General features: G+C 35.2%; 1 protein-coding gene across 1 annotated transcript in view; it reads right to left on the bottom strand.

Moving 5' to 3' along the window:
* The window catches only part of UNC13C (unc-13 homolog C), a 218,151-nt gene that overhangs the window by 86,136 nt on the left and 118,825 nt on the right, over nucleotides 1-13,190 (bottom strand). The window contains exon 17 of the mRNA XM_089488232.1: nucleotides 3,007-3,140. Coding sequence (XP_089344358.1) covers nucleotides 3,007-3,140 — 134 coding nt within the window. The remainder of the gene's footprint in view (nucleotides 1-3,006; nucleotides 3,141-13,190) is intronic.

Genomic DNA, 13,190 nt, shown 5'->3' on the forward strand with positions numbered 1-13,190 from the left:
TATTTTTCAAATGCAAATCTAAATCCATGTTTAGAACACCCGTCTAGGTTTTGTTTTTCTTGAAATTCGTGATAAAATAATTTACAAAATCACTGATTCCTAATAACAAGATACATGGAGAACACCATATTTTCTAATTTATATGAATTTTCAAAATGTTTTTATATATATATATATATATATATATATATATATAGGTAGGGTCACTTGAATACATTGAATTGTTACTATTTTTCACACCCTTTCTGTTCCATAAGATACAGCTTAACCTTAGCATTTGCTACTTAAGCTTCCAATAACATATAAATCTCTGAAAGTAAAAGCAATGCACTGTTCACTCCTTTGATGCCTAAGGGTTGTTTGAGTTAGCACCTGAAACCTGAAAAGTCTGCAAGCAGCAATAAAAGGCAAGAAGCCAGGCAGCTAGTACTCCTAATAAACGGCAAACTTATTTCAGAATGGTATTGCGGTAAAACACAAAAGTATGGAGCTGCAATCATACACTAAAGATTACCTGAGTTTGCAAACAGGCATTATTACAGAATGCGGCATTGGGAAGCACAAAGGCATCCTGCAGAGAAAGGGAGAAAACCACACATTTCCACTTTCACTGCTCATTAGGATGAAGAATGGCAGTGTCACAGAATCTGACATCTTTCTTTTATCTTTTTAGGTTTCAATGTTTCATTCTGAAGCAGCGATGGCTGTATATTATTTTAAATATTTTACTAGCAATAAGCATGTGGGTTTAGAGCAGCCTTGGGCTCCTTAGATATTTCAAACTGGTTTTCCGCTTGGTTAACAAAAGTAACCAAGACAATAATTTGAAACAGCATTTTGCAGAACTGCACTTGATGCAGTCTAGCGGTGGGCGGCTTTTGTTTACTTTTTTTCTTTGCAGTGCTCTCTACCCATCTATTTATTGGGGTCGTTTATATTAAATTCTAAACACGCCAACTTATAAAGATTTTTGAATTGACACCGAAATACAATACAAAGTAATGCAGGGATCAAATTTATATAATTTCAAACTGACTATTATATATGGTAGACTTACATGGATGCAATTATATGTAATGTTAGTTTATATTGTGTATTCTTCAGCCTTCCAAAAACAACAGCTCTACATGATAATATAATTTCTCTAGCTCCTTCTGCAGAGATTTAAATGCAAGTATGACTAGTGTAATAGGAAGTCACTGTATTAAAATGTATCATATATTTCTCCATTACAATCTGACTTTGGCCTTTCAAAAGCCATAACCACAGAGAGATTATGCAGGCAGATATGTATTCTAGCCGAGACCATCAAGGACTACGGCAGCAGTTTTTGGGGTTGGCAGCCTGTCTGCACCAAAGCGTGACGCTGCTCAATGAGCCGCCTGCAAGAGAGATCTCTCACCAGGTGGCCCACAGTGCACTTACAGGTCCCATATGTTCCCAAATACTTCCCACTGGTACACCAGAACTGTATCATAATGGGTCTAGCTGCCACCGAATAGCTCTGCTGCTTTTTATTTACTACCCTTCATAACATCTTTAACTATAACAAGATATAGTATATATATATATATATATATATATATATATATATATATATATATATATATATAGTCATAGTAAGTAGCAGATTATCCAAGTTTTTACACTAGCCTGGAAACTTTTACCTGCCTCCCTGATTCAACAGAGTACTAGAAACTGTAACAGATTTGAGTTTCATATTATAAATAATAATTGTCACTTCTGTTTCAATAATCAATAGTATGGCCCTCTTGGCATTTGCCCATTGTGCTTGAGAGTCAGTCTGAGCCTGTATGACACAATCAAATCCTATTTGCAGTAGTGGACCCAGTTGCATTGTGCAAAATAAGTAAACCCTCTTCATAGTTAGTCATATCACAAAAGTGTGCACATTCCGTGAAGCTCATGCAGCTTTGATATAATCCTTTAAACAATCAGGCTGTACTTGTTTTGTATGGACATTGTTTCACATAAAAAAAAAATATTGTTCCATTATCTTCAATTAACTGAAGTTTCACCATAGTACTGGACTAACCCATATTATTAAAGTATATGATTCAAAATTCCAGGGAAATAAAAAAGAGGTAGAGCAAATTCTGAAAACTTTAATCACATCTTGCTTTTATACAAGCTTGTCTACACTTTACCCAATTTACCCCTGCAGCGTAATAGAAGTCGCTACTATGGGTGCACATCTCTGGTCAGCAGACATGGATGCAACCACATATACGTAGTTTAGGAAGCCACCTAGGGTGTCAAGCTGGTTGGGGTGTTGCTGCAAGTGCACTTTAAAATCTCCTTCCTTTCCTGAGCCACTCCTCTGGTCTCCTGCATACAGTCTGTCATTTTCAAACCGGGTTGTACTCCTGGGTCACGATGGAGGAGACCCTTCCACAATTTAATGCAAGGAATTGTTCCTACTTTTATTTTGGAAGATAAAGGGCACTGCCCTAAAACTGGGTTAGGGAAGTGCCTTACATAAATAGGTCCCTGACTACATGGGTAATCTGCATCTTTATCTTGATAAAACACCTAAAGAACAAACTTCTCAAAACCATGATATCAATCGCTACAACAAAGTAGACCAGAATATTGAGTAAAATGCATAGCAGGTCACAGTTTATGGTATAATGACTTTGTAAATATAAAACAAATACTTTCCATTTGCAGAAATGGGATAGCATTGGTTTCTTGCACAGAACTCATGTCATATGTTAACAATCTTGAAAATATTATGTACTTGTGGCTGTAATTTTTGCAGTGTTATTTCACAGAAAAACTTCTGTGGCTTACAAAAAAAAACATTTTTTAAAATAATCATACAGATTTGCTAGATTTACTACCTGTTCTTCTCCATCTTATGAGTATCCTTTATACAATACTCGCTTCTATGTTCTTATCTTTGGTACCATCTACCCCTACTTATGCATTGACTAGGTTGTAAGTAATACAGTGTTTCATAATACATTTCTTTTATATACTCACTGATTTAAGACTGGTGTGTATGAGGTCTTATCTTCATCAATAATAGTGACCATTAGAGTTATGAGGTTTGGCCAAAAATCCAGGTTTTTGATTGTTGGACCTTGGTCTTCTCTTGGAATGTCTTGTTTCTTTCCCTAAAAGAAATGAAATGATACGAGGGAAATTATATAATCTTGCTTTAAAGCATTAACTTCTCTTAAACTGTAAATTAATATAATGGTTATTAAATGAGAATAGGAGGTTCTATTTCAAATTAAATAACTTCTGAAATAACTTCAAATTAAATAACTTCAGAAATAACTTCTGTTTACCTTATGTTTCCTATATGTGGAGTAAGAAAATGAATTTGACATTAGCCCCTTAGTACATCATGTAAATGTACTCCGATGCTTGCAAATGATTCACAGTTATTGTTAAAACATGTTTATGCTATTATGATTAATTTTCAAACAGAACACATAAAATTTACAAATAAAATTATACATTGTATACTAAGCAACAGAAACGGCAGTAAAAGCTCATATTGTGGGACTCTTGCAACAAATTATAAGATTTAATCACTAAACCTCAACTGACTCTCAAAGAGATAACTCACACATAAAAATCGAACATGTATTATCTTGGGTTTTCACTACTGAGAGTTCAGCTGCAACTTTTCTTGATTTACTAATAGAACTTAAGATGTGTCTCTGCTGCTTGGGACTTTCCAAATTCAGCATTCAGAATTTGAAGGAGTGCATGGTTCAGCTGAATACACAGCATGGCTTTATTGGGCATTTTGTGAGTTATAGATAGTTACTGGCCATAAATTTTAGATACATCACATCAAGTCAAGAATAAAACAAAAAAATACAAATTATTCAGAATTTTATATAACTCAGTGAATCAATGTCCCAGCTGTAATCAAGTATGACAATCTTCATTGGAGTATCTTCTCTGGCACCAATATTCCTTTCATATAATTTGAATCTATCATTACAAAAGTAAAGATACTGTCCTCTCCATGCATGCCTTCTCAGAAACATGTTGTCATAACCACCATGTTGTTTAATTAAGTGTAAGTCGGGTTGTGATCACCAGTCTTATATTCTTGAATGACAACATACATAAGAGTCAATGTGTTACAGGTTTTGTCTGAACAAATGTTGCCTTCTTTTTGCACAGAACTCAATCACCACCTTCAACACCAAACCTTCCTTACTTTTTATTAATCTGCTATGGAAGAGAAAATAGAAGAAATATGACATACTGTCATCAATAACAACCAGGGCACTTGCAATAGGCGTTCTTTAAAGCATTTGAGAACTGTTTTTCAATTGTATAGTCTACTCAAAATAGCTTATAGTATTGGGAGCTCTACAGGAGTAGGTAGCTTCAACTGTATTCCAGACAGATATATGAGCAATGCAGATCACACAATTACAGATTTGCTAACAAATGGCTATAGAATGATTTTCAACTCAACATCCCACTTAAACCTAACCAACTTGCGTTGCAACACAAGAGACTTACTATGACATCATCAGATTATAACCAATTACAAATTGTAAGTTATAACCATACAGGCTGTCATTGGCACATGGGAAATGCCAAGTGTCTAATTTACATTTGTTTCAAGTGCTCAGCCAAAAAATGCATGAGCCTTGAGCCATATAATTAGTTTTACAGAGAAGCACTATAAAAGGCCATACAGACAGTACTAATATTTTTTCACGAAAATGATCAATACTTGAATGGCCCATTAATACAGTAATAATATATATGGTTGAAAATATTGACTCTTTCAACTCAGGTCATTTTTCTCAATATTGACATTTTAAAAATTGCAATAATTAGGCGTTGATTATTTAATCAATCAGAATGAACAAACGACAATGGACAAACTATAACTGCTAAACCACTTGTTCATATCCCTTCCAGACTCAACACAGCACTTTTGAAGTTGGCTCCAAGTGGGCTTTGATGAGGTCATTGTCTTAAGAAAAGGAAAGAACTAAAATATGATTTCAATCCACAAATCCAACGTCATGCAACAAAGTTAAAAATAAATGATACCCTGTTTACTAAAATGTATAACAATCTAATAGATCTAAAGGGATAAGGGACTGACTAACTGGTCCAGCTAAGAGCTATAAAATGTTATAATTTTATAATTATCTATAATTATCCCCTCAGCGCTACCAGAATGTGATCTGTTGATTGCAAAACTCATAACTACAGTAGAATAACTGTGTTCCTCTATTGTTAAGCTTTAGCAAGTGTACATATTATATATATATATATATAACTACCTAATCCACTTATATGGTAGGAACACTTTTGTACTGGCTCATATGATCAGCAATCAATAAATCCATCACATGTCTCCCTAAATTAGCAGATTGATTATTTGAATGCAGTAGTGTATAATGCATTTAAATTACAAAGATATGTCTTATTTGTGTGTATTGTTTTTTGCCGCGTCTGACTTTTATGGAAAGAACAAGATGACATGGTTCTTTATATCTGTTATACCCTTAGGTCTGTGAGTACAGAATGCTGATTACATTGTGCTATTTAAGTATGTGTAAGCATTCGGGGCTGAAAGTCTTCATTAAACTTTACTAAAAAAATGTTGTAGTAGAAACTTTACATAAAAATGTAATATGGACCTTACTTTAGTAGCTTTCATCAATAGCTGATTAAATATTAAACTACTTATTGAATAATATTTTTACTTTTTGGTGGTAACAAAAATTAAGAAACACTCTGCAGTTTCTTTGTTGCCAATAGAAAAAAATGACTTAATAAACATCCATTTGCACAATATTACTTTTTCCATTCCTGATATTGTACTGGTGTTCCGATGAAATCATTTTAAACTGAATATTCTGCAAAGGAAGCCAAGGAAGATGAATGAATATAATGCAAAATGCACACGTTAATTTGAAACTCAGCTACTAGGTTCAGGTAAATTTTCTGTGTGATGAAGTCAACCGTGAACAAAGATGTTTTCAGGCATATACTGAGAGCAGTGTAGGTCAATTCGAATAACAACCCCAGGGCTCTATTTCTGTACATAAGCCAGATATCTGTGGGATTGCTGAACAATATAAGAGCTATCCTCATATATCCCAAGTGTGGAAATCAGTAAGAAAAGAATATTGTTCAGTAATTTTACAATATTTGGGGAAACTGTGTGAGCTTGGGCTTTACCTATACCCTGAATGCTGGGCTTTGCTTTAATTCTTATCTGTGGCATTAGAACAAGGTTTGCAGTGAAAGACACAGTTAACAGTAACACTTACAGAGTGATAAGAAAAATTCCCTGTACAAATCAACAAATGTCAGCAAATGCAAAACAGTAAAGCTGGCAGTGTGAAAAATGATAAAAATACTATTTTGTTTAGTAATGCAGTCTAGCAGAGTTGTACTCTGCACATGATAACTGTTGGATTTTCATATGGAAATTATGAATTCCTTTAAGCAAAAACCAGACTACACAGCATATGGGTGGGGTTTGGGCCCTTGGTGCGCACAAAGCCATCTTTGTCAAACCAGTTCTTTATATTAGATTCTCTTAGGCCAAGATGTTCTAAAACCTATGCAGAAGTGTAATGACAGATAAATTATCCCTACATGTATTGCACATATTTGTGCGTGTTTTTGAATGGGTGCAACTCTTGCAAAAAAAAATGTATACACTAGCAATTTGCATTTATAGATAGTGTATCTTCCGGGTGAGACCTTTGAAGGATCTATGTACGGGTAGCACAACTATATACGAAGATTATACAGATGCTTATGACCGCGGCCTCATAGAAAATAAAGGGGAGACACCTATGCAAGCCTTATATAGCTTAATGTATTATCATTGTAATATGTTTTATTAAAACAAATGTGTGGTCAAAACAATTATATTCGTTCGTTTATGGATAATTATAAATTTAATTATTTGTGTTGAAGATTAATTTTTAAGACCCCTTGTTTTTTTTCCCTGGCTGCAGTTAGTATTGTCAATAATGTTTTTCTGGCCTTTGTTCCAATCAAAGGAACGGTCATTTTACATTGAAGCTTCTTCTCCTTTCCTATACCATAGCCAGTGATGTAGGCGAGACGGCTCCACCACGTTCATTACGAAAGTCAAATATGATAGGGAAATGCATCAGAAGCCAAGTGCTTGCACAGACCATGCCATACAAGTTTACATTCCCTCACTGTCTTAGATTAAAAGCTACTTAAAAGAAAACAAGTCTATGTAGGTTGTGGTGAGGGTATGCTTGTGTACCTTGCCAGAATTTAATATAACATATAATTTGTATTTGTTACAAGATATACAAGAAAAGCGCATATACAACCAACACAAAAGCTGGTTAATATTTCTAGAAAAGTCAGTACTTGTCTTGTTTCTTTCTTTTTTCTCCAGTGTAAGCGATCAAGTTGGAATTTAATCTCTCACCATGAGAAAAAATACAATTTTGTTAACGGTTTGAGGTGACTCTGGGTAAAAAAAAACCCCTATGCGTTCCATTTGATATACAGATGTATCCTTTGTGAGATGTAACTATGTTTTAAGTCAATTTTCTGGCCCTGCGTGAGCTGTTTCTGCTTTAAGTAAAAGGTGTGTTGGTCTGTTTGAGGAACCAGGGAATCTATTTTCAAAATTACACCAGAGATTTATACAGCTTCTAAAAACACTGAGGCTGATGCCATGAGAACTAGGAATTTGGCAGCTGTCAACAAAACATGGACCAACTGGCTCTGCCATTTTACACCCCCGTCCTGTCTTTTAGATTTGGACTTGTACATGCATTTAGAATCTTTACATCCTTTAATTTTTTTGCCAAACTTTCAGCAGTAGCTATTTCAAGTCTGTAGGTTTGGCTGCTTGCAGGTAGTCCGGGTAAGAACATCAAAGAAATACTCACATGAAGTGTAGACTGCAAGAAATGTTATTGGGTTGCTTGTTTTACTACTGATTACAAAATATATTATCTTCCCTGCACAAAATATTGTATTCTGTAATCAGTCAGTATAACATTCTTTGATCACCCAAGTCATTTCAGTTTCCCATAATAGTTATCAGGTGGACATTTTGGCTTTCCTGTGGTTTCCTCTTTATATTCTCTAATCAACTGAAAACCAAACTAAATCAAACTCAAAATAACAAAAAAATGTTGTGTCAGTTGTCATTTCCAGGTATTTGTCATTAAAAGTAAAAGTGACAATATTCTAAAATGATCTTGCAACTCACTCTTGAAATAAGATCATCAATATCATTCATCAGCTGAGATCAAATAATTTAGTTTAGAAATCAACAATACTGAATCTGCACATTCTAAGCTCTGCTGAATTTATGTCTCCAGTCGATGACTACTAAGGCTGATGGTGTCCTAGAAATTGAAGTGAATCTTACCAAAAGGTCCACCTAATTAGGATGGAGTTAGGTGCAGCACTGTATTAACATATATTAACATATAGTAAAGATATGGTACTAAAATATGGTATGACATTTTACAAATTAATGTAATACCAAGTATACTTTGTGTATCTTCATGTAGTACATACAGTATTATAAAAACACATTTATAGAAATGAAACGCAAATATTTGAGTTGATGACTTAAACATTAGTAAGTATAGACTGCCTGATGCTATTAGGAATGACGTAAAATGAACTAAATTTGCATGCAGAGATGCCTGAAGCAACTCTAACTTCAAAACTCCAAATCCCCTTTTCTGCTTATTCCCCTCCTGTGCTGAGACCGTCTGATTGTGTTTGAACTCAAAAGTAATGACTGGTCTGCATAATTACACACATCTAATCCACGGGTAGGCAAAATGTGGCACATCAGACATAGCTAAATTCCAGATTTTCACCAGTCACAATTTTCAAGGACTGTCCCATGTAGCTGTCCTGCTGTATTGCTGTTGTGGGTATTGGGGGGTCATGGGCCAGTTGAGGAGATCCTCTAATCTCCTCTGAGAAGCCTCTGGAGTTATAAAATCAATGGAGGCCTATGCTATTTCAGCACATCCTCCACTGAAGCTCGAACGGGACACTCGCTATACGCTGCAGCTACAAGTAGGCTGTTTGTCTAAGATGGAGCAAATGACCATGCCCCTGACCTTGCCCATTGCCAGTTCTTGCCCATTCCCAGTTCTTGCCCTGTCCATGACTCAAGCATTACTCTCCTCTATCCACATCTGATTTTGGCACCTGAAATGTTGGTGGTATGCTCTACTCCTTCCACATTTATAAAACAATCATTGTTTTTTATATATTCCCCTTACTGTAAATTGGACCATTAGAAAAACAATATACATTTTAAATGATATCTTTTGCAAGTGCAAAATTTACAACGGTTAGAATAACGTAATCCACAGAGTAAATAAGTTATGATAAATAGGATTTACAAACAAAGAGCTTTTGTACATTGGTACTGTTATCAGCAACCCTTAATAAGCTTTGGTTGGTAAATGTTACATAAATCAATGTCAGCTCAACACATTCTGCACATAGAAAATGTATGTTGGACTAAAAACCATCAGAATGACAATGCAAAGCATTTCATAACCAGGACTTCATCCCTGCCATTAAAGGCAAAATATCTACTCCGAATGTGACTGTGGAGCCGAGCAGAGATCTGTCCTGTAGCCCACGACAGTATTAAATACTTTACAATAATTAAAAACAATATACATGGCACAATGTTCTAAGACAAGGAATGCACTAGAAAGAGAACAACTGTTTAGACGTTATAAGAAATAGTCCTCGGTCACAGCAACACCTTAGAATACAGAGGATAAATGAAATGGTAATATAGTGAAAAACAGAAATGTACAAAGAACATTTTCTTGAGCGGCATTCATTAAACATAGTTTGATTCTGTAAAAGATGCATATTTTATTGTGATCACACTTGCAGACTCATCGAAAACAAAGCGTATCGTTTTTTTTTTATACCGTTATAATAATGGATAATTTATTTGAATCTTCATAGCTTTTTTTTAATTTATTTTTTACTATTTTTAGGTAGAGACAGGGCTGTCTTAAGGCAACGTAAGGGGCATTCACAATTTGTCCTGAGGTAGTCAGCTCTACTTGTATAATGAGCAGAAAATGCAATAGACCATGGCAGTAAGCAATCAATGTGATGTCTAACTAATCATGCCAATGTTTGGAAATGAGAAACCAAGTAAATGGCTATGTGACATGGGGAAAAGCCAAGTTAACTAAGCACTGATCGCTCAGTGCCCTTGACATTGAAAGCCAAACGATGGTGCCATGCAGTGCATCATCTGTGTGTATCCAGCTTGAGTGAGGTTATACCAAACTCCCTTTTATAATGATAATGTTTACTGTAAGCATATTTGTCTTTTTCGTAAATCATGCATTGAACAGTTCTATACACGCAAGAAACCAATGCAGTGTTGATTACAGATTTTAATAGGTAATACATACATATTACAACCCATCTTGGGTGTAGTCAATGGCGCAAGGTACACTAATTTTCTGTTCCAGGATTATTTATTCTCCATCTTTAGCTTATCTCTCCACTCTCCCGCTATTTGGCTTGTAGGAAATGTGTTTAGCCAAACACGTCTCGTGCCATGTGATAAACTCAGTGAGGTTTCAGGAAGGATCTAACAAAAACCCCTGTGTGTGTGTGTGCGTGTGTGCGCAGGACGTATGCCTGTTAATTTCAATGGGGGAGCTTTCCTGACATTGATTGTACTAAAAGCTTTCATGGAAACCATTTCTCTTTAAATAGATCTTGGCATTGCATCTTTCTAAACAAAATCTAACAACAGCCTGCCCACAGAAACATATCTGTAAGCCTATGTAACCGTTCGCAAAAACTCAAGTGTTACAAGACATTGGTAGGCATTTACACTTCACAGTGCTTATCACCTTGCATTGGCAATGTGTCGCAAGAGTGCTAGGGTCATAACCGCAGAATATAAAAAAGAATACAAATATATGTTGTGGCAACCTAGACTAATCCTGAAATTTCAGCTTGTGTCACTGAAGCCAAGGTTCTCAGCTTATATAATTATTTCTATGAAATACAAAGTGAGCATTACAGAGAAAAAGCTACTTGCAGGATAAGACATGAGAAAGCTAAGGAAAAACATGAATTTATTTTTCTTTTTTTCTATCTTTATTGCTATCGGGGATGCTGGCAAGGAATTGCAATATTATATTCGTAATTCCTGGCAGTTAAGATGCAGTTGCTTACCCTTTACCGAGCCAGTAAACTAAATACACTTATTTAATACGGTTTAGTGAAAAAAACAAGAAACTCACTTTATGTGCATCCACAGTAAGAGCATCCAATTTGACATCCTGTTGTAAGGATTTACATGACTAAGCCTCTCTTTATGTTAAAATGAAACTGTCATATTCACAGCATTTAGCAAAATTAAATTAATTAAAACTAGATATTCGTTTATGTTACAAAATATGTCTGCTTTCCCAACCATACAAAGGCTACCATAATGAACCAACTGTCCTCAGTAACTTAATGAAAGGGAAAAGATAAGTTAATCAGAAGCAATAATCATACAAATCATGTGAAAAGGAAGTTAAGGTGGCTCTCTCAAAGGTGTACAAATAAGGTGGGTTTCTGAGATATTTCGCTCAGGGTTATTATGTTTGCGAAACTGTAAGATGTATAATTTGTGAAACGTGAAAAATCCGTTTTGGGTTATTGTCTACCTTTGATGGTTTTAAGATTGAGGATGAGAAGGTGTGGAATGGACATGCTAGTTCTATCACCTTTAATCAAGGATCTCAGCTTCCATAAAGTTAAACATTCACTTTCTTACAGTTATTAAAACTACCAATATTACTTTGCATTAAATCTGGAAGTTCACCTCTAAAGAAGATATGTTCAAATTATGCATATAGATCTCAATAAATTGTTAAATTTGCAAGCAATATTTATGTTCAATTTCATTTCAATTTTTGTTCTGAATGAGACTTATCAAAACCTTGCAGATGATTCTTTCATGTTCCATACCAATACATTATCTGCACATAATTGTGGTGAATAATTTGCACATTCTCACAAGAAGGAAAAAAAAACTGCTGTCATAAGAAAAAAAAAGAGAGCCATGAAAAGGTGAATGCAGATGTCACTGAAGAACCTGACCATCCAGCGAATAATAGACTCCTAGCTGCTATCCCATATCTTGTTCTTCTTGAAAAATGCACAGCTGATCCAGGATTTAGGAGTGAAGAGCGGACATTTCCAGATACTCCACAAAACATAATGAAATAAGTTATTTCAACTGTTGCTATGGAAACCATATGGTTGATATCCACCTTTGTATTGGGAAAGTCTTCAGCAGTGGTAGCTTAACCACAAGGATAAGTAAAAAGGTAAGTACATGGGAATGCTTAGGGTCGTAATTCTGTAGCTGATTTTTTTCAGGAAAGTTGTATTTCCCTATAAGCTCCATGGCAGTGTAAAGAATGAAGCGCTCACAGACTAGAAGCCTTTGTATTCAAAGGGAGACACAGGCCTGATCACAATACAGAAATCATAAAAAAATATTTTGGACCTCCAAAATATGCTACAGGATTATTTCAAGGTCATGGTCAGGGATTTTATTGAAGATATGCAGAAGTTGGGTGACAGGACCATACACGTAAAGAACAAAATAAGTTTAATACAACCTGACCTTTCATAAAATCATAGAGACATTTCATGAGTAGAGTAGGATCACAAAAGGCTGCTGGCTACAACAGTAGAACTAGAGGTCCCAACAAAATGTCTATATAGGGAGAAATATTAAGGACATATCACCATTGCAATTAGCTCCGGAAATACCACAATTTGTAGATGTAGATCTATTAATAGATAGAGCTCTAAGGGTTCCAAAGCCACAAAAGCGGCCTCTATCTAAGTACAAAGGTGCCGCTAATAGGAGTGGCAAAGCTGTCATCCAATACACTATTCATCTGTCTTTACTGACCTATTGGTATACATGCTACTTAAATTTAGAAGTTACAGTTAAATCACACATCTTCTACAAGTGGAGATGATCCTCTATAAGTGGGATTTTCCAACGAGGCTCATCAGAAGAAAAAGCCTCCCAGGATGTATCCAGATTTAGAAAAAGGATTTTAATAGTTCCTTCGCCTCATCTGACCCTCTACATGGGATAATAATGGTGCTACTGGACATTATCAACGTAT

The sequence above is a fragment of the Sceloporus occidentalis genome, unplaced genomic scaffold (assembly GCF_023333645.1).
Source record: "Sceloporus occidentalis isolate IW3139 unplaced genomic scaffold, rSceOcc1.0.p SCAF_37, whole genome shotgun sequence".
Taxonomy (NCBI): domain Eukaryota; kingdom Metazoa; phylum Chordata; class Lepidosauria; order Squamata; family Phrynosomatidae; genus Sceloporus; species Sceloporus occidentalis.